This window comes from Delphinapterus leucas, chromosome 14, assembly GCF_059928025.1.
Source record: "Delphinapterus leucas isolate spDelLeu-1000000601 "Yukka" chromosome 14, BTC_Dleu_Yukka2, whole genome shotgun sequence".
Taxonomy (NCBI): Eukaryota; Metazoa; Chordata; class Mammalia; order Artiodactyla; family Monodontidae; genus Delphinapterus; species Delphinapterus leucas.
In genome coordinates this window covers 29,138,431-29,161,169 of record NC_143142.1, presented here as the reverse complement: position 1 = coordinate 29,161,169, position 22,739 = coordinate 29,138,431, and the positions used below count along the sequence as shown (strand labels likewise).

General features: G+C 43.4%; 1 protein-coding gene across 1 annotated transcript in view; it reads right to left on the bottom strand.

The window, feature by feature from the left end:
- PIEZO2 (piezo type mechanosensitive ion channel component 2) overlaps positions 1-22,739 on the bottom strand; it is a 331,944-nt gene that overhangs the window by 97,110 nt on the left and 212,095 nt on the right. The window contains exons 8-13 of the mRNA XM_089894937.1: positions 10,591-10,753; positions 7,816-7,935; positions 5,172-5,210; positions 4,103-4,241; positions 3,368-3,513; positions 375-605 (exon numbers count right to left, since the gene is read on the bottom strand). Coding sequence (XP_089751063.1) covers positions 375-605; positions 3,368-3,513; positions 4,103-4,241; positions 5,172-5,210; positions 7,816-7,935; positions 10,591-10,753 — 838 coding nt within the window. The remainder of the gene's footprint in view (positions 1-374; positions 606-3,367; positions 3,514-4,102; positions 4,242-5,171; positions 5,211-7,815; positions 7,936-10,590; positions 10,754-22,739) is intronic.

The following is a 22,739-nucleotide window of genomic DNA, read 5'->3' as shown; positions in this document are numbered from 1 at the left end:
GGTGCTAGCCCTTGACTTCCCGTCCTTCCCTGACATCAGCACAAGTATCAAGATGATTTATTTCTTCCACGATCCCTGTTGCTTCTGCAGTGGTCCTTATTTTGAAGAATTCCACAGATGGGAAAGAAGAACATTTCTTGCCAGCAAATAGAACCCCTTAATATTCCCATTCTTCTCCCAAAGCTGAAGGGGGAATTGTTCTAAGTGCCCACACGTTTATATTAACATTTTCCTGAGGGCTAGGAAAACATTATGATTTCAAGCAGCAGCAAATATTTGGAACGTATTTTTGTACTTTTTTGCTTGGATGTATTTGTTTTGATTACTGTGGTTTTGTCTGAATGCTTTGTTTTCTTGCTTTGCTGTTCACTTACCTTTGAGGCAAGTTCCCCTGGCTCTTTCTTTTCTAAAAATCCTGGGACCTTTTTAATTTCAGGGAGTTCAAAACTCCATATGTACTGTAATATGAGCAGGAGATTTCCGTAGACAACCATGAATGGAGAGCTGATCATGGCATATTTCCTTCTGTTGCGAATCATCCAAAGAGTGCAGGACCAGATCAGCAGCACGAACGTCAGCCAGCTGTGGTACGTGATGCTCCACGCCTCCAGGAAGGAAGGAGGAGAAAACGGTGACCGTCAATACAACGTACAGGCCCCACCCTGCTAAGTTAGACGTTATCTAGCAGGAAAAGGTCAGTAACATTCACACTATGGAGGGAGGGTGTTGTGGTGAAATTGTGGAGGGACATCCCAGCTGCGGCAGGGGACACAGCGAGGAGAAAGGCTGCCTCTGTGAGCTAGCACTTGCCCTCGACTTTCTGGAAGGAAGAGGGTCGGGCAGGGGGCTTCATTCCACGTCCTTTGCCCTCCAGCCCCAAATGCCTTCCTTTTCACCCTGCTTTGCAGAATGAGAAGCAACCGTAAGTGCTTTCTCCTTTATTCTTCCAAACCAGCTTGGGGTTGGCTATTTTTTCAGGGTGCTGGGTGAGTGTGGCCAAGCTGGGCTCAGAAACAGAAGCTGCATGGACCACAGGGTCAGCACACAAGCTGGCTTCAGGGGTCACCCTTAGCAGACCCGCCGGGAAGACAGACATGATAGGAACCAGGGAATCTCCAGGAGGAGGTAGAGTGTTAGGTGTCCGCACACCGCAAACAGTAAAGGCAGGTTAATGGAGAGGCCGGCCTCCCCTTCTGCCCTGCAAGAGGCAAGACATCTTCCACTCACACCAAACTCCCACAGATCCAGAAGATATCTCAAAGGGCAGCGGCTGGAACATTCTAGAAAATCAGGCTCATGAGAACCATTAACTTCAGTAAATCTATCCTCTCATACCATAATCTCGGATACCAAATTTCTGTGAAAAGGTCTTTAAAAATATTTTCTAGCTGTTATTTGGAGCTAATTGAAATCAGTCATATTCTTGAGTATCACGAATTATCAAGAGTTATTCGTAAAGTCTGAAATGTTTTACAAGTCTGTTTTGCTTCTGGAAAGCAGATAAGTATTGAGATAAATAAGATAAATGAATAAAGTCAGCACAGAACAAACAAATACTTCCTTGCAGCAATATGCAAATCTGTCCGAAAGCAGAGCTAGCTTTTTAAATGTAGAGTTATTTAAAACTGTTGGTTCAAACATATGGTAATTATAAACTGGAAATTAAAATTGCTTTTAGTAAGATTAAGTGAGTGACTGACAACTATTACCAAGTCTGAATTATTTTCATGAAGATAGTATTCCTTGGAAATAGTGTTATCAAAGGTCGGTAATATTTAATGCCTTTATCCCAGGATGAAATTCAGATCTGACCTGGCCATTTTTTTGTGGAGGACCCAAGAAAGTAATCTTCGCAGATATTATAATTCCAGCGTATTTTCCCCCCTGTACATTATCCTTGTTCGGGTGAAAGAGGGAGAAAAAGAAATTGTGAGGATTTCGCTCTTTGTGTTTTTGAATAAAGACATCTATCGTTCTAACAGACCGTGCTCCTTTCTGTCTGTGATTAAAAGTCTGCTGCCATGGGGGAACTTCCACGGAAGACAGGCACTTTTAAAGCATTAATATTGTGGCTCCGTGCAAACAACTGAAATGGCACCAGACGAGAGCACGTCTTTAATAAGAGATCTGCTCTCCTGTGTTGTTTTTACAATAGATTTCTTTTCTACTGAATGTGTATTTCAAGTTCTTCTTTTTTTTTAAGCTCTATTTCTTTACATAAAGAAACCAACTTCTCTGACTTCTTTTTAGAGACAGAAAAAGAAACGTATACTCTTTTGAGTTCAGAATCTGAATTATTTGATGTTTTCAAATAGAGTTTTGCTGTAGTGTAAATTAGGGATTGACCTATAAAGTGCCAAAAGTACCCAGAGAACACAGAATTCATATTATTTAGAGAACAGAGTTTGCAGTTCCCAAAAGAGCCATCTTTAATTTCGAGGAGATTTCTGTTCCCAGTGCTCTCAGCCATGGCCATGGTCCTTGCAGAAGCTGAAGCTGATGTGCAAACAGGTTTTCTCAGGAGACATCTGGACTGAGAGCCTAAGGAAACTGTCTTTAGGTGATTTTTTCCCCTAGAATTATAGAATATTTTCTTTTTTTATCATTTACGGTGTCCATGGGATCTCACTACTGGCCACAAAATTTGAAGACTTTTGTGTTAAATAAGTTTCTCAAAATAAATTAGCTTTCCCAGTAAAATTTGTTTTTAGGAAGAGCAGAAATTGGCCTTCTTTTATATCCTGTCTCTGGTCCCAAGGACGATTTCTGAAGCTCTGATGCTGGAGGTGGAGCATGTTCCTAGCGGTGAGCAGAAACGCAGGTAAACTGAGAGCTCACAACCAGAAGAAGCCCTCGGGGACTCGGTGCTTGATGCTTAGATCGGTAAACATTTGTTGCAGCTCAAATGGAATAAAGTCTCAAATCTAAGACAAGCTGTGACTATAACCCTCATTAACTGAAAGAAATAAAAGTGGCCTTTGTTAATCGTGAACACCTTCAATGCCACTTAGAAAAACTACTCATACGTCCTTTAAAATCGGCAAAATAGGGGACAGTCTGACTTAGGCTAATTTGAGAGAAAGGTATTAATATTTAGAAGGAGGCTAGCTAGCACAGAGGACATGGTTTTGAAATCTATAATATAAAGGGCCCATTAGAAATTACCATAAGCAACCATTCTCTGCCAAGACATTGGGAAGATGAAGACATCAGTGCTGGCGGGAGGAAGTGGTGGTGGGGCTTGGAGCCGGCGGGGTGCAAGCACCGTCCATCCCTCCAGCACTAATTTTGTGCCCAAGGACAGGACACAGAGCAAGATATAGGGGCAGAATCCAGGCAGAAGTTAAGGGTTCTCGCAGGCACGCACCATCATAGCGATAAGGGCACAGATGTAACTCTGCTTCATGATGAACTGGAACACAGAGACCATGGCATGGACTTTGACACTCCTTTCCTCCTCATAGGCCTTCTCCTCCTCAAATTCTTCATTCTCATCTTCTCCCTCCTTCTTTTCTAGAGGGACAGATTATTTTATATAAAAATCTATGCAAATATGTGAATTTCACATAAACGTCCCAAGCAGTACAGAGCACGTATTTGTCATCTACAGTAACAGGCAGCTTTCTTTCAACACAATAAACTGAGAGAAAAGGGAGAAAGGCCTCATCCAAGTTTTGGGGCTCTTGGTTTTTTTATTAGACGAAATGAGCTCTTTCTGAAGACATTCATCCACTAACCAGCAAAACTATTGGCTGTGATTATGCAATCAAATTACAGAAAGACTAAAACACACATATGCACATAGGTTTAACACTAGAAACAAGTTGACTTGTTTAAAATAATTTTTTACCTTTTATTTTTCAAAGTTTACCCCGATTAGGCCACTTATTTTGTACCCAAGGACAGAACACACAGAGCAAGATGGAGGGGCAAAATCTAGGCAGAAGTTAAGGAAATGAGCTTCATCAGACTGACCATGGAAGGAAGCAACCTCTGCTAGAAAAAAAAAAGGAAAAAGAACCAAATCCAATGAAGGATAAATCAAAGACAGATTCAGAGCTCCTGCAGGAGGATAAACCAAAGACAGATCCCGGCTCCTTACCTGGGGAGTCGGCGGCGGGCTCCCAGCGGTACTGTGGGGTAGAGTACAGGTCGGCCTTGGCAGGGCCGTTCTCCAGAGGAAGGCTGGGGTGGATGGTGTGGTAATCCACAGGGTTGCCATTCACAGTCACCAACAGGCCCTGCCGAGGAGGCGGGGCAAAAGCAGTTGTGACGGCAGCTCTGGTTTCCAGTGCGGACCTGCCTCCTTCCCTTCTGGTAGGTGGGCACACGGGATGGTGCAGAGCCGATGGGGGGCCGAGCATTGTCGGCAGTGATGCCCACTAGCAAGACAGTCTTGCTCACCCCCTCCAAACCTACACCCCACAGAGCCATCACAGGACAAGGTAAACCTGACCTTGCCCACCTCTGCTGCACCCCAGGCCGTGCCCCCCTCTCCGTCCTCGCTATGAAGTGTGAAGCCTGGAAAGGATGCTGAGGCTTCAGGACCTGCTCTTGTCTCCTCTCCAGCCTCAGCTCACGGCCCCTTCCCCCAGCCATCCTCCAGCTACAGGAACTCCAGACTCGCCTGGGTCCCGGCCTGCAGCCCAAGCACTGCCCGGGCCCCCCTGCCTGCCCCACACCCTGCGCGGCTCCCAGGACTTAGCAAATTCTCAGGTTAGACAGCAACCCCACAGGTCTCTACCTGATGCTGTAGCTTGCAATTCCCATGTTGCAGCACTCTGTACACTAAATACAATTTCCTGCTTTTTTTCTGTCTCTTTAGCTTTACAATTTTTCATTTATGCATATACATATAAACATATACATGCACACATACATATGTGTGTCCATGGACATGAAGACTTCTTATTCAAATCATGGAACAGGCAAACCCTCCACTGTGGCTTTTTAAAAGTTTAAAAACATTTTATATGTTCATACACGAGCTCATGTTTTATGAGTCAGTGTTTTAACAGCAATAAACCAGATACAATTTCTGCAAAAAAATTATTTTAAAACGTATGGAAATTTTATAGACCATTAAAATACACTCAGAGGGGCTAATTCCATTTATGTCCCTTTTACATCACTGACACGCGCAAAAATGAGAATTCTAAGGATATACTAACATCAGATGGTTTGTAGTCATCTTGAGTCATGGATAAAAGCTGCAAAAAGCAATGCAGGACAGCATGTTAATATGTGAGCAGAAAGCATCATGATGTTTATACACAGCTATAAAGTTGTACTACACACATACCCATCCCTTCAACTAGCTGGATGCTAGTGTGTTAAAATTGCCATGCAAAACACAAAGGCATGAATAACGCAGCTGGAGGGTGCTGTTTTTATAACCTTTTCCAGTTTCCGATGTTAACTTTTAATCACGACAGTCAGTAAGCACTCATTAACCACATGACTACAAAAGAGCTGATTACGTTTTTTCAAGAGTTTTGTTCTATAGAATTAGCTGCTTGGTTTTATATTCCTAGGACCCTTTGAGACATCTGCAGAATTCTGAAAGTATTGACTTTTCAAGAAATTGAAGTTTCATAATAAAGAAAATTTGATGTGCAGTGCAGGCTGGGATTAAGATTTGTGTATTGTCTGCAACAAAAGAATTATGACACGATTATGCCTTTTAGCTCTATTCAGTGCTAGGGGTTTGGGGCTCCCCCCAGTAACAAGCATCTGTTGAGCTAAAGGTTCTCCCACTTTTTTGGGTCGGAACTCATTCACTTTCTTAAAAATCACTGAAGGTCCCAAAGAGTTTTTATTTATGCAGGTCCTATCCATCAGTATCTATTGTGCTAGAAATGAAAATTGAGGCATTAAAACTATTCACTTGTTAATTCATTAAAAATTGGAAAAAAGCTTGTTCACATAAATAATTTTATTGAAATAGCTGTATTTTTAAAAAATAGTGAAAAGAGTGGTGTTTTTTTACACTTTTGAGTATCTTTAATGTCTGGCTCAAAAGAAGACAGCTGGGTTCTCATGTCTGTTTGCACATTCAATCTGCTGTGATGTATTGTTTTGGTTGAAGTAGTTAAAGGAACTCTGGCTTCACCCAGCGATGCAGTTGGAAAAGAAAGAAGTATCTCAGGAGTCCATCCAGACTGTGGATCCTCTCCTTGGACCCTCTCCCAAACTCAAGATGGGCAAGTAACCGAAGGTGAGCTGTGTGTGGAATCAGTAAAGCCCCTGGAGGATCCTGCACCCGGACCGGGTCCTTTACCTACACACACGTTGTGACCGCACGTGCTGGTGATGTGCTTTAGGGATTAGACAGCTCCACTGAATACTGACACGCTGTACTGCACAAAATCCGAGTCTTCCAATATTCTAATTTTCACTAAAAGTTCTCATTTTATCACTGGCAACAAATGCTGTCAGTTGTTTGCCTTGAAGCGATGGACCACTCCATTCACTTTCCAGTAACTGCTGAATGTCCATACCTGAGCCACCCCAAACTGTCTGTCAGCTGTTCTTGCATGTCGACCTGGGTCGCTCACCTGCCAAGTGCTTCTCCTCCTCGAGGGGTCAGCACTTCAGGGGTATCTCCCCTTGTGTCACTCAGAATATTAAAAAGGTATGTGCCTCAAGGTTGAGATTTAAGAAAAGCAATGACTGTTCCTGGTTCATCAAGAATATTCTTAAGTGGAACTGGCCTTTCTGCTTTGTTTTCCAAGGACACGACCACGGCTGCGGGGGTTCGTGCTGCTGCCTTGGTTGGTGCTTTTGTACCATCAGAGCAACTGTCAACATAGTCCAAAGGCGAATGTCTTAAGTATTATTACAAAAATAGTTTCGAGCCTGTGGATCCTGGCAAGGGTCCCAGGAATCCCCAGGGATGGCCCACAGACCTCATTTTGGAAACTGCTGTGCTGTCCCTCTGGCTTAGTGACATGGCAGGACAGTCTGACACGTGTGATGGGAGGAAAGGGCCCCCGGAAACCCCAGAGGTCTCCGGGCACCACGTCTGTTCCACGTGGCTGCCAGCTCCCTGAGAAGTTCATTCATTGTTTCCCTGTCTCTTAGTCCATGACAGTCAGGCATCAACTAGGACCACATGTCTTAGAGAAACTCTTCCACCAAGTCAATCAGAGAATCTGCTCCTCGATTCCCAAACGTGCTGGGAAGCAAAGTGCTGACCCCATCTGAGAATTGTATCTGTCTTCATCACATTGCAAATGGGCCATTTTAACAAGTCAGTGGCTGGGTTGTGTTGAAAATAGTGAACAAATGGTGAAAAGATGAAGAATCACACAGCTGTGCTCCCATCCCTGGCATCCACACTGCGGCCCCGACACAGCGAGAGGCTGCGGCTCTTCACGTCCACACAGACTGGCCGGTGTCCCGAAGGCCGTGTGAGCAGTCATCGTCACTGCAGCAGCCACCCCGACACAAGGAGTTACTCTCTGCAGTGCATCCTACCACCCAAGCTGTTACCGTCCAGGGCCAAGGGGTCGCTTTGTTGTTTGTTTTAAATACAAAATTATTTTTTTAAATTAAGAACACTCTCTTTCTAGGGTTAAGAGACTTCAGGGAGAAGCACTGAACTATAAAAGTCTGGGTCTGATGGAGCCTGGGGTTTCCTTTCGAAGCACTGGCTTCCCTTCTCTGAACAGATGTTGGGCACTAAGACTTCCTCATCAAATTGCTCCCGTAAACTGAGCAATCTGGGTTTGCAGGTGGACTCACGTGACCTGAATTCAGCAATATAATAAAAAGCAGCAAAATACAGGAGAAACCCCTTTCCTTGCGGCTTACTTTTCTCTCATCCGTGGGGTAGTGGGTCGCGTACCACAGGCTCCGCCTCCTCTCGGCTGTGACGGGGACGGGGCTGCAGGCCAGGGCTCTGTCCTCTTCCTTGGTCCTCTCTTCCTGCACCTGAGACACAGAATAACCCACAGGACAGCCCTGCTCCCCGGAGCAGCCCCTCAGCGGCCTGGGAGACCAGACACAGCTGCCCATCTCTACCCCCATGTGATGATTTTGTAAAGTAACGCATACACTACATGGGCTTTTATCCAGACACTTTCAAAGATGGCCAAAATGCCACCCTGTGAACGCGAAGCACAGCAGTATCGCTTGTTCCTGTTCCCTGCTAAGCCCCATGAAATACAGGAACAGGCACTCACGTTACGTCACCGAGCCTCCTGTGTGTATTCTAACCTGCGGGAGGAAGGGGCTGGGCTGGGTTCACAAAAGTCACACCTGACTGTGGAACTCAGCCACGGGAATCTTTAATGAAGAAGACGTTTACTAAAAGCAGGCTCATCTGGAGCTTACACTCAATATTAAGCAAGAAGAGAGCTGATGCACAACACCGCTGCCTTGCCTAGTGGGACCTTGGCCTGAAACTGACAGTTGGCCCGGGAGAGTTGATAGAGAGAAAAAAAGGATCGGAACGCACCTGGTGGTTGAGGACGGTTCCCAACAAAGATGCCCCGTAAAAGGGCACTAACACATGTTGATATGGGGGCAGAGGGAGGGCACGTAGTGCCACTGCCCAATTCCCGGGGCCCAGCGCACACAGAGCACCCACGGGGAGCCCCAGATGCCCCGGGGAGCCCGTGTGTTACATTCACCTCCAGACACCTGCTTCTCTCTCTCTTTCTCAAACATATACCGTAGACTTTTACCACAGAACTAACGTTTTCCATGAAATGTGCCAGGCCACCTGGAGCCATGATAGAACCAGGCACCTGCCCTCCATCAGCACCTCAGTGAGAAAGTCCCGTGTCCCAGCCCCACTTAAAATACAGACCCCTGAGGGTCGATGCTGTTGTGAATTAGGCCCTGTTCTCCACACACCCCCGCAGACGCTGTGGTTTGTGACCTGCTGTGAACTGTGTGGCCTGGAACGTGGACTGTCCACCCCAGAGGGCCCGTGGCTAAGGAGGCCAAGTGTCTCCTGGGCCTGAGGGGCTGTAACAGCCCAGCAGCACCTGTGCACAAGCTCCTGCCTGACACACCACAGAAAAAGCCAAGGGCACCTGGAACTCTTGTGAGCCCGAAGGCCTTAAAGTCATTTCCATCGTTGGTTAAGACATTGTTCAGAAACAGTTTCCGTGAGATATTTTAATTTCTTTTGCACAGTTTTATGTGTGCATATACACATATCCACATCTGTGTGTTTGTGGCAGAAGCGAACACAGTACCACTTTAAGGGGTTTTACTGGCACACTCATATCTTAGAAGAGACTTGGAGGAAAAGGTAACAGAAGGTAATTGGGCTTCTCCAGGAGCCCTTAGAGCATTCTGTCACCACGTCACTGCCATCACTGGGTCCAAGAGAGAAGTGAGTCTTGAGGCCCCTGCAAACAAGCACGCCTGTGTGGTCCTCTCACAGGAGGGAGGTGGGCAGACCCCCTTCCTGCAGGAGGCACTTCCGCTGGGATGGATGGAACACACCTCTCAGGGTTTCACTGTGCCGACTTGGGCCTGCTCACGTCTTTGGGGGCTGCTTTTCCTCTTGTACAATGTACAGTCCCCCAGAGCGGGGTCTCACACCTGGACCGATGCTCTACCCCCAGCCCCAGGCCAGTGTCTGAGACGCTAGCTCTTGATAAACACTGGTTGCCTAGCCAGCTGACTGCGTGGATGGAGCCTGAATGAGCAGACAAAGAGGGGAGGCGGGCGGGGCACCAGGGCCCCCGAGCTGGAGGGACTGCATCACAGGCGCCAGGCTGGTGTCTAATGTGAGCTCTGCTCCCCAGCACGTGGCCATGAGGTGAAATGCGGCAGCCCCGTCTACACCACCTGCCTCCCTGTGTGCGGATCAGCTGCCTTACAGCTGAGCTTCTCAGGGTCATTTAGGGGAAGCAAAAGCAGACTGGAGTTTCCTGTCACAGAAAGGGAAAAGAGAGAGGCCACAAGCCACCCTGGTCCTGTTCCCAAAGTGCCATATTCTACTAATAATCCCATAGGGAACAACCCAGTCCTCAGCCCTGCCCCGTGGTGGGGCCCCCGGGGGTTATGGCACCACCGAGAGCGGGGACATCCCCACGGCACCATCAGAGGTTGGAGGTTTGAGAAGATTTAGGAAACTCCAGTCGCCGTGGTAACAGGGTGTGTCGTCATAGAGACCCTAGCTTTGTTGGCAAATGTAGGCTTGAATCCAATATTTACTATTTGGTAAATGTGTGATTTACCTCTCGAACCTCGTTTTCCTCATCTCTAAGATGGGTACAATACCTATTCTTGAGAGTTATGCAGGGGATTGAATGAGATAATGTATGTAAACAACCTAGCACGTGGCCTGGCATTTAGTAAGTGCTCAATAAAAATGACGCTTCCACTCCCCTCACCACGGACCATCTGAGCAGCCAGGGGTGATGCTAACATAGGGAAGCTGGTCTTTGTCCTGATAGTATCTGTATTCAGTTAGAACTCTTGGCAGAAGCAAAATACTATAATAAGAACACTATGGTTATTTTGGCAAATAGTACTAATTAGCCAGCAGTTGACAGGAATGAACACTTTCCCCTGGAGTTTCCAGGCTACTTTGCAGACAAGACCATGAAAACCTTTGATCCTTACAAGGGGCTCCTGTAGCCATATTCGGATTAGAGTGGCCAGCGTGTAGTACATCACCAGCAGGACGATGGGGTTGGCATGGTGGTACCATGACAGGTCTGGGTTTGCTATGATCTTCCACGTGCTGGAACAGTCTGTTTGAATGACTGATTTGATACCAAACAACCTGTTTCAAAACAAAGAAAAATATTAAGCAGATGCAACAAAGATCTGGGTCCAGTTAACAGAACACAAACAGCTGGTTTTAACACGTTCATGAGCTAGTCCTAGGTGGATCCATCCCACTCTAAATACTTCATTACTCTTCTGTATATATAACTACATCTTTAAATAGTATCCGTGTGTATATATATAAAATATACACATAATATATGTATCCTAAAATCATACACTTGTGTGTTAGTGTGTGTATAAAATTCATGCCAGCATTACCCAGATGGTTTTTACCCTGGTTCAAAAATCTAGCTAATACTAAATCCTTGCACACCTATTAGAAATGTATGTTTGAATTGTCAATCAGCCCTATAAAAACCCTGCACTATTGAAGTGTCAGGTATGTAGTAACATGTTACTAAGTCCAGCTAAATGAGCACATACTTTGTTTTTGGTGGGATCTAGCACTAGCTATTCAGTTAGTGTTGATATTATTGGGCAAGTATTAAAATTGGACACGGTTCTATGATTCAGCCATAAAAGCCAGATATTGTATACTAGAGTTTCTGTAAGACATATTTCTGTCGAATTTTATTTATGGGCAATTTGATTTTTTTCACAGCCTTAAAATTATATCGTTAGGGCTTCCCTGGTGGTGCAGTGGTTGAGAGTCCGCCTGCCGATGCAGGGGACACGGGTTCGTGCCCCGGTCCGGGAAGATCCCACATGCCGTGGAGCGGCTGGGCCCGTGAGCCATGGCCGCTGAGCCTGCGCGTCCGGAGCCTGTGCTCCGCAACGGGAGAGGCCACAACAGTGAGAGGCCCGCGTACCGCAAAAAAAAAAAAAAAAAAAAAAATATATATATATATATATATCGTTAATTGTTAAATTCTGAAATAGGTTTTTAAAATGTTGATTTCTACTATGTAATCAGATACGTTCTGATTATATAATAGGGAATTGTGTAAATATGATTCATTCAGAAATTCATTTTATGTGAATTTTTTCTTAGAAGTGACTCCACAAAGTGAAAGATATGTTTACATGTTAAGTGAGTCTTACATCTTTCTATCGTACGTAGCATTTACATGCAAACTTCCTTTAACTTTTACATCCCATTCTTTATTGTTACAAGGTTTTCCAGGACTATGAGTTCTCCACTTGTAAAACCTCTCAGAGCTACTGCTGTTATTATCACGAGGCCAGGGCAGTATTAGTGAACTGCTGAACACAGATTTTACAGAAAGCTACATAGAAAGTAACTTTCTTTGATTTTATCAGAAAAGAGTTATACTAGAACTTGCTCTTATCATAGATCTTTTCTCCCAGGTCCAGGCAGATTTTTTTCTGTAGTTAGCATTACACAGAAAAATTTCCTGATAACAAAAGAGTTATGCCCCACTTAGAATGATGGAACATTCCAAAAATCGTTTTGCAGTCCTCCATTAAAATGCAAATTTCTTGTATGAAGTACACAGAACCGAAAGCTTTTAGATTTAGGATTAGACAAACTGGACAGTCTTTGGATTAACCTAAGTGACAGATTTCAGCTACTAAATCCTCTCTCTTCTCACCCCACACCTGGTACATACGATAGACATAACCTCACCATTCGTCAGTTTAAAAATACCTGTTCTCCCCGTCAGAATGTTAGTGGTAATTTCCGCACTTATTTGTACACTGAATTATGTGTCTCTTAAAAAAAGCCTGTATTACATCAACACCACACCTTCCCGTTGATAGTACAGCTCATTCCAACTGAGCAATCAGGCTTACGTGTTGTACCAGCAGTGTATAGACTAACAAACGAGGGTAGAAGCTATAGCATGTAAGACTGTTTTGCCCTGTAAGGAAGTTTTTCTAACAGGGCTATGCAAATATTGTCAGACCTAACATCTCTCTCTCTCTCTTTAAAGAGTCTGGATACTACAGAGAGAATTCCTATACCAGATAGGAAGTCTGTACATCCTCTCTGGCACTACGATTCTAGGACGCCAGGCAATATCCAACTATTACTTCGTCTCCTTATCTTCTTATTGCAGGCCTCCCGTGATCCAGGACTGCTTCTCGATATTGACAACACACAGGGAGGCGGTACCACAGCCCTCGCCCTCCAGGACTCACTCTCACTCTAAAGGTAACACTGTATGTGTGGGTCTGGTGAGAGCAGGGCGTCCCAGAGACCCTTTCTGTCTGTGGGTGTCTGGGATGCTTGATGGGCGGGGTCGTCAGAAGAATGCTGGACGTCCGGACAGTCCAAAAAGGGTAGATAAGAAGGTGAGAGAAAAGAGAAATCCTGAGAGCTGCTGGGCTGGGGCGGGGGGGGGAGTCAGGGAGTGGCCATGGTGACAGCAAAATCTATTTCATTATTGACGCATCATCGAATATTTATAGACTTCCTTCTATGATGATTCCCACTAACCATTAGTGTCTTCACAGTGGTCCTGGTCCAAACTGATTGAATAAAGATATCTACATTGTTAAAATGTATCCATCGCTAAAAGAACTTAAAAACGACTATCTTAAATCTCTCCATAGAAATGTCTCTTTGCCTGAGAAGTTACAGGGACACGACTATGGAGAAATGCATTCCATTTATTGCTTATCTACAGGCAGAAAGATAAAGATCTTCTCTTCTATGCATTTGGAAGATCCCTTTAGCCCAGTTCTAGCGGTGATGGACACAGATGCATGTGGTGGGCGGCTCACTGTCTCTGGACCTTCAGTTCCTTACGGAACCTAACAGGAGAGGGGGTGGGGACGGGTGCAAGCATGTGGACAAATCTTAAGACCTCACACCTCTTCCACTTCTCAGAGGACGGCTGGAGACAGGTCCCGAGTCATGGTCCACTCCCAGCAGAGACCCATTGGAGCCAGCACGTGCTCCTGCGTGGGCGCCTGGCCTGTGCTCGGCTCTCTATCTCATGACCAGCATCCTTGTCCACAGGGCAGCTCTCCATATCTCCTCCTGGACAATGGCAATCCGAATGATGGTCTCTGTTTCTCCCTCCTCTGCGTTGGGACCGTCGCCAGAGTTACCGTCAGAGCGCTCGGGTTCAGCACGTCACTTTCGTCTCCTTCTTTCCTGTCCTCCACCACCTGGAGAATAACCCCATGGCCCAGCTGAGTGTCCCCCGGCCTCCTCTCCCTGATCCCAGACACCACAACTTGAGCCTCACTGGACCATTTGGGATTTGCCATAAAATCTCAGGCCCTTTGGTTTTGCTATTTATTGATTTGTCTGGTTCTTTGAGGTAGCTGTGACTCTTCTGAGGTCACGGATGAGGGGGGTAGGACCCCGGGAACCCCGCCGATTCCTTGGTAACGCAAATCCAGTCCAGCAGGCCAGGCATGGCTGCACAGAGTAGGCTGTCTCTCTGGACAACCACACTCCATAATACAGGCGTATCAGTGGGTCCCTTCTAGGTACCCCAACCATCCAGTACTGCAGGGGTCACCAGGATACCAGCAGTCCAGGAAGGTGGGATTGGATTACAGCCAGGACTACAGTCGGGGCCCTGATGTTGATTATGACAACTGGGTACGGCCGCAGGCACCAGTTCTTCATCCTCTCTGAGTCCAGGTTTTCTTTACAGTCAATGTCAACTGAGAGTCTAAACCTGACCCCTCTGTTAATACTCCCTACATTGTTGTTGGGCATTCTCGACAGCATCAAGGCCTGGCTCCCTTGCCACCATCTCCAGGAAGCCTCGTACGATTTTTCCTGATTGAAATAGATTTATCCTGCACCGAGCATCCACGGCAATCGTTATCTGTAGTCATAGTTTTTATTCTATTACGTTTATGTGCTTGTTTCTCTGTCCAGTTTGATTCTAATTTCTTCAAAAAAAGGACTTGGGTCCTGTCATCTTGCCTTGATGGCCATGCCTAGTATAGAGCAGGCTTTAAAGGGGTGAGCTTATTTAACTGAATTAAAAACACTAGGATAAAGTTATACCACGAAGTGAGAGCAGGTGTCTGCAGTCCTAGCAGGAACAGAGACTAAAGGGTGGCCAAGTTCTTGCTTTTGAAGAAGAAAAAGAATGGATGGGAAGACATTGTCCATAAAGAACCCCACCATCCATGACTTCAGTGTGCTCGGTCTGGGGAATAAGAGCAGAACAAGGCACCAGAGAACACTGTAACTTACTGAAGTCTGCTTGGGCCCTGTATTACAGAGAGTTATTTCTGTTCTGTACGGGCCGCCAAAAAGAATCTCGAACTTTACCTTCACGATGGATCAATCAATACATGTATATGGTTAAGAAAAAACACTTTTTTTTTTTTTTTTTTTTGGCCGTGCTGCTCAGCATGCGGGATCCTAGTTCCCTGACCAGGGCTTGAACCCGCGCCCCCTGCAGTGGAAGCATGGAGTCTTAACCACTGGGTCGCCAGGGAAGTCCCCAGAAAAAACACTTTTTTAAAAAGCCTGAGAGTCCAGGTTTATAATTAGGAAGCAATAAAATATTTAAACATCAAATAGACACAAAATATGGAGCAGCCTTAATGATTCCTTCAAGATCCTACAACTGCACTTCACTCCAAAGCTTTTTGATAAAGGTGGGCACCGCAGCTACAGGAAGGGTCTCTCGTCACATCACTTCCACTCCTCCTCTGGCGGGGAGCACAGCTGTTTCTCCACCTCCCGTGGAGCACTTGCTTTGCGATTTTTCTCTCCTTCCCAAGCACTCCTAACATTTGACAGCACATGGTGGCTATGACTTGGTTGCGTATTTGTTTCTACTTGCACATGTTGGCAGATTCACAAAACCTCCACTTGTTTTCAGGTTTACTCCAGACCACATCTGCTCAGTCTCCGGTAATACAGAAACCCAGCCATTCACAAGAAATACATAATACTGAAAATAACACCCCACTTTAAAACATTTAATTGTGGTAAAATCCACATAACACAAAGTTTACATCTTACATTTTTAAGTGTACAGTTAACTACATTAACATTGCTGTACAACCAACCCCCAAACTTGTCATCTTGCAAAACTAAACCTCGTCCCCATTAAACACTAAACCCTCACCCCTCTCTCTCCCTCAGCTCGAGGCCACCACCATCCTACTTTATGTCTCCATAAAGACGATTACTCTGCATACCTTACAGACTATAAGTGGAATCACACAGTATTTGTTCTTTAGTGACCGGTTTATTTCATAGAGCATAATGTCCTCAAGGTTCATCCACAGGGTAGCAGGTATCAGAATGTCCTTCCTTTTTAAGGCTGAATAATATTCCATTGTATGGATGGACCATATTTTGTTTATCCATTTCTTCATCTCTTCAAGATGGAGACTTTCACCTTTTGGCTATTATCAATAACGTTGCCATGAACATGGATGCACAAATACCTTTTCAAGACCCCACTTTCAATATTTTGGCCATATACCCACGTACCCTGTTTTCGTCTGAGAATGCCTTTATTTGACCTTTATTTCTTCCACCTATACCCTTGGATATAAAATTATACCTTGATTTTTTTTCTCTTTCTTTCAGCAGAACCTGAAAGATGTTGTCCTCTTGTCTTTCGACTGGCATCATTTCTGGTGAGTAGTCTGTGATAATTCTTATTCTCATTCCCTTGAACATAATGTACTTTTTATTGTGATGCTTTTACTATTTTTCTCTATCACTGTTATTCAAAATTTAATTATATTGTGACTTGGTGTGGTTTTCTTTGTTGTTTGTTTAGATTGAATTTCTTGGATCTATGGGTTTATATTTTTCATCAAATTAGGGAAACATTTGGCCCTTATTTCTTAAAATATTTTTTTGTATTCACACATTTCTAAGACTCCAATTACACTTATGTTAAACCTTTTGAAATTATCCTACAGGTCACTGTGGTTCTGTTTATTATTATTATTTTTCTATCTCCTTTCTCTCTGTGCTTCAATTTGGATACCTTCTAAGACCCTATATTTAAGGTCACTGGTCTTTTCTTCTGTGGTGTCTAATTTGCCCTTAAGCCCATTTAGTGAATTTTAAATTTCAATTACAGTATTTTTTTTCCCACTGCTCTCGCTTCCATCTGTTCTTTTGGTCCATCAATTCTTTTTTATAGATTCTGTTTTTGTCTTCATGATGTTTGTATTCTTTAATCTTGAAAATAATTAGAAGGGCAGGACAGGAATAAAGACGCAGATGTAGAGATGGACTTGAGGACACGGGGAGGGGGAAGGGTAAGCTGGGACGAAGTGAGAGAGTGGCATGGACGTATATACACTACCAAATGTAAAATAGATAGCTAGTGGGAAGCAGCTGCACACCACAGGGAAATCAGCTTGGTGCTTTGTGGCCACCTAGAGGGGTGGGATAGGGAAGGAGGGAGGGAGGCAGAAGAGGGAGGAGATATGGGGATATATGTATACATACAGCTGATTCACTTTGTTATACAGCAGAAACTAACACAACACATTGTAAAGCAATTATACTCCAATAAAGATGTTAAAAAAAAAAGAGCTGCTTCAAAGAGTCTGCCATTTCTAGGTCAATTTTCATTGATTGATTTTTTTCTTGTTTTGCATATGTCTAATAATTTTCAACTGGATGCTGGACACTGTAATTTTCACATTAAGTGTCTAGATTGTGATGTTCTCCTTTAAAGGGTGTTGAATTTTGTTCTGACAGGCAGGTAAGTTACCTGGAGATCAGCTTCATCCTAGCAGGCTTGTTTTTCAGTTTCATTATGGCAAATCTATGTGGCTAATGACAAGACAGAGGTAAGGAGGTATATTATATAATGCACATAAAGCAATACCACAGAATTTGGCATGTAACAGCTTCTCAATAAATTCTGGCTTCTACGGCTACTATTGTTATTACTATGAAGTATGACATGAATGTGGTTTATGCCAGAGTCACAGCTTTTTAATTAATACTATATTGTTATTGCTGGCAAAGAAGAGTAAATGATGTCCTTCTTAAGATGTAGTAGAAGCACAGTCCCCCTCAGGGAACGAAGCTCTTCCAGGGTGGGAATATTCGGCACAGGTTGGGAGAGTCTGGGTGAGTGGCAGGGAGGGTGTGCAAAATGTACAACATTGTGTTATTAATATTAGGTTATTCACCAAGAAAAATCTCTTTCCTTCATCCTGGTAATGGGATCAAAGGAAAGAGAAGAAGGCCACTGAGGATACTGACAATAGTAGACTGGTTCCTGCAAAACATAGGTTCTTCTGTTGTTTCATACATGTGCACTCTTACACACCCACAATCTGTATGTCTCTTGTATTAAACTGAGAAATATGCTTTGCAAAGAATGGCCCACAATTACTTTCTAAGTCAAGGAGAATGTGAATGAGGTGAGCTGCAGTCTTGTTCTGGACGTAATGGGACACAGACTTGATGCTTCTGGTGGGTTTCATTTCAACAGCCTTCACTGTCTTTGCTCTTATGACTTATCAAGTCTAGAACGGGGAGAGTCTGTGGATTCAGTGATCCTCAAGGAGAAAAAGAAGTTCCCTCAAAGCGGGCAAAACAGAAACTCCTGGGGTCACCTTTTCAACTGCACCCACCTTGTCTGCTCTCATCCTCCACCCCTACCTTCTGATACATCTGCCCGCAGAATGCCCCAGCATTACGGGGTCAAGGTGGCAGAGCTGGTGTGTGTGTGGGACCATCCTTGAGAACGCTGGGCCAGCAAGACAGCTCGAGAGCCGCCAGCAGAGGGAGTCAGAATCTCCTCCTGATCCAAAACTCCATGGTGCAGTGAGTACCAGGAAAGGCCAAAAATCTAACTGCTGGCAGGGGGCAAAACAGAATCAGTTTTACACATGAATAAAAGCAAGGACAAGTTGTGAAAAAGGCAAGGCCAGTCAGATGTCCACAGAAAGGGAGGTCTGTGTTTCCAGCCCTTTTAAGGAATTTCCTCAAATTTAGACAACCGTCTTCGCCGGAAGGAGACTGAATCTACCTCTAAGTGATCCTCCCAGCAAGATGCTCTCCGGTCCATACGGCGCCCCATCTGGGTGAGGACAGACTGCTTTTACACATGAGTTCTTGCTACTCTGGCTTCCAACCCCCTTTCCCCCTGCATTGCATCATATGAAAAACACAGCCAATGTTTAACGTCTTTTTTCATTAGTTTCTTACTTATACTTTAAACACGTTTCCATGCCAAACTCATAGACACTTTTGAGAAATTGGAATCTGACCATTTCCGTACAACATTGTTTTCTTAAGCTTGGAAAAACTTTACATTGAGTCCCCTGGGCTCTGTATCACGGCTTTGAAGTCCTTTTTGGCACATGTGTGTCTTAACAGTCTGCCAGTTTGCTGTAATTGGGCTTAACCCTACATGTGCAGAACGCTGCCTTCTAATAAAAGCATTCTGTCCATGGACAATTTTGCACCAGGTACAAGGTGTGCTGTCTTCAGAACAGGGATAGTTGATGGAAACATTGAGGTCATGTGGAAGGTCCTTCCCATTTCACTATTTAAGGCCCTCTACCCTTCTCTGATGTCACATCTTGAGTTCATAAGAGAACATTTATATTCTCTGAATGTTGTAGATTTATGGTCTACTTCCCGTGCCTGAATGTATTTTCACCTCTGAGAGCACTGTGAGAAATGAGTCAGAACCAGGACTCCCAGGACCAGTTGGTCATCCTGCACAGCTTCTTATGACAAAACCAAGCTCAGCCCCTAAGCCCTGCAGCCTTCCATGCTGGGAGCATAAGAAAAAACCCCAGAAAATGTGGGCACTTCTATTACCCACAAATATAACTTTCCCTAAGTAGCTATAATGTAAACATGGACTTAAATACCTCATTTTAAAGCCCTACATAGTTAATAATGAATGAAGTTACAAAAGCAGAGAGAAGAAGACCCATGCCAAGCACACAATTCCTCCGATGAATCAGGTACTATGTTGAATGTCTTAGGCCAGCTCTGGTGGGGATCTGCTTTTGGTTCCATTATACATGCAGATTTGAGGTACAAATGAATCAAAAGGTAGCTAAGTGGTGGGGCTTATGTATCCAGGTCTGCTGGCGTCAAATCACACCACCCCATTTCTCAGGTGAAGTAAGTGGCAAAATAAGAAAACCCCAGCAGTATCAGGGGTCCCTAAGGAAGGGGTATTAATCATCAGAAAGTTCTACTATAGGACACACTTATTAAAGTTGTCCTTTTATGTGCTGAGTCCTGAGTCTTTGGGGCACTACAGTTAGTGCTGAGGATATGCAGGTAAATAAGATACTAACCCTGTCATCACAGAGCACCCATGCTAGCAGGAATACTACTCAAATACGGTGGCATGCTTTTAGAGAATGTGCTCTGACATGTTCACCCACAGGAAAGTGGTTGTCAAGCTTTTCCTCCTGTAGAACTGCTTTGCCTAGATGGTGGGTGCAGAGAGATGACTTGCACCACCTCTTCCTGAGCATCAAGAGCAGCAGGAGTTACCTCTGAAGGGCACAGGAGCGCCTCACTGACCCCACAGGAAGGTATCTCACTCTCCAAGAGAGTAGCTGATTGTCTGCTCTTACATTTTAATTTATATGAAGAGCGCTAAAGAGAAACCTGCAAGCTAATGACCAAGGAGTTTCATGTAGTTCCAGAAAGGTCAGAGAAGTAGAAGGAAAAAGACTGGATAATCCATTTATGGAGAAATGCTTGAACAGGGGAAAGCAAGAAATCTTCTGTAAGAAAAGTTGTAACTAAACTAAAGTTATTCAAGGAAGAAGCAAACATATCTAGAAAAGGAAACAATTGGCAGAAGACTAGCTAAAACCCAGATCTTCTCCCTGTAAGTCCAGGTAAAAATGTTTCTATGTTTTTCTGGAATAAAGTCCTAAGTTTCTCAGGTTCATGTCATAGGAAATGGCCACAACTTTCTACAAAGTGTCCTTGTAATGTGGTCCAACAAAAATTATAAGCTGAATGGACCACTCTTGGGAATTTTCTATTTTAGGGAAACACAAATATATTTTAATGAACATGTATCATGGAAATATAGCTAAAAGTAGTTTTAAAGAAAGACAAAGGTTATCTTTGTGAAAAAAAATCCTCTTCCATCAATAAATGTCTAATAAAAAATTGTCTATTTGCCCTAAAACAATTTTTATTTATGTTTGCTGTCATAGAAATAAAATTAATATACAATTCACTCTTTTATGTCATGCATGTTAGTGTGGATGGGGTTAAAAGGTTTAGAAGAGTGAAATACTGGCTTAGTGGTCACGTTAACGAGCTCCAAACCCAATGAATCATGGAATGGATGTTAGAACTGGTTTTTTTGTTTGTTTGTTTCTTTCTTTTTCTTTTTTTTTTAATTCAGGGAAGCAGTTATCAGGAAGGTGAGCACAACAATTTTTCATTAATATTAACATACAAAGTAACAATAATAAGAACTTCACATTTCTTGTCAGACACAGTGCAAGTGAGAAGACAGTGTGGCAACATCTTTCAGGTAGTGAAATAAAAGTTGTTACCCTAGAATTTTATATCCAGCAAAACTATCACCAGTAGACTTGCACTACAGAAAAAAAAGTGAAAAGAATTCTTTTACACAGAAGAAAAATAATAAAGATGGAAATGTGGACATGTGGAAGAACATGAGAAATAATAATAACTGAGTAAATATGAATTTTTTATTAATTAAAAACCCTTAAAATATAATTGACCCCTTTAAACAAATATAATAATAGTGTAGTATAAAAGTAAAATGTATGATAACAATGGTTCAAATTCTAGGAAGGGAGAGATTGCATTTTATCATTGAACAGTTCTTATATTATACAAAGGTAGTATAATATCACTTAAATTTGAATTATTGATGCCCTAAAGCAACCACCAATTTACCAAAACAGAGTTGACTACTAAGTCAACAAAAGAGGTAAAATGGAATCATAAGAAATTTTAATTTATATAGATAAAAAGAGGAAGAAAGAATAGGAAAATAGAAGAAAATAGAGATGATAGATCTCAACTTAAAAATATTAATAGTTATATTAAATGTAAGCGATCTAAATATCTCCAATTAAAAGGCAGAGATTGGACAACAAGGAAGATGATGGAATAGAAAGCACCAGGATCTGTCTTCTGATCCAGACAACAATTGTACCTGCAGAAACTATCTAAAGTAACTATTTTGGAACTCTGGAGTTTACTTAAAGGCTTGACGTTTCCAGAGAAAAGCTTGGCTGGAAAATTACAGTTAATATTGGTCAAATTCAGCCTTCAGTGTGGCAACAGGTCCCCACTCCCCATGCTCCAGCCCCATGAGAGGCAGCAGTGGGAATGGCAACCTGCATTCATGGTGTGGCTTGGTGGAGCTGGGGTGGGCAATAAGCACCTTGTCCTCCAAATACTGGGGTTTGTATTTGAATTGCAGATTGCTGCTTATGGTGACTGAAGTGCAGGTACAAAAGCTGGTCATCATTGTTTCAACTGACTGAAACAGCTTCCAGGGGACTTAAAGGAGCCACATCTTTTTTTTTTTTTTTGGTGGGGTTGGGGGGCACATTCGAAAACAACCATGTATATGGAGGAATTCAGAAAACTGTCATAAATGCCCAGGAGAAGATGTAGACTCAAAAAAGAAAAGGGAAGACCTTAAGCTTTCACTTCAGGTTGATCCCCAGTCAAGACTCTACAACAATTTTTTAAAAACTGAGGCAAACCCTGGGTCTGATTTCCAGAGTTAATACATTATAAAATTCAAATGTCCAGTTTTCAACAAAATATCATAAGGTATACAAAAAAATCAGGTAAATATGACCTAGTCAAAGGAAAAGAAATTATAAACAGAAACCATACCTGAAGATGTGCAGTCACTGGACTTACTAGACAAAGACTTTTATAAAATTGTCTGAAAGATGCTCAAAGAGCTAAACAAAGACATGGACAAAGGCAAGAAAATGTTTGAACAAAATGATAATATCAATGAAGAGAAATTATAAAAATAGAAACCAAAAATAAATTCTGGAGCTGCAAAGTACAATAACTGAAATGAAAATAGACTAGAGAGATTCGAAAGTAGATT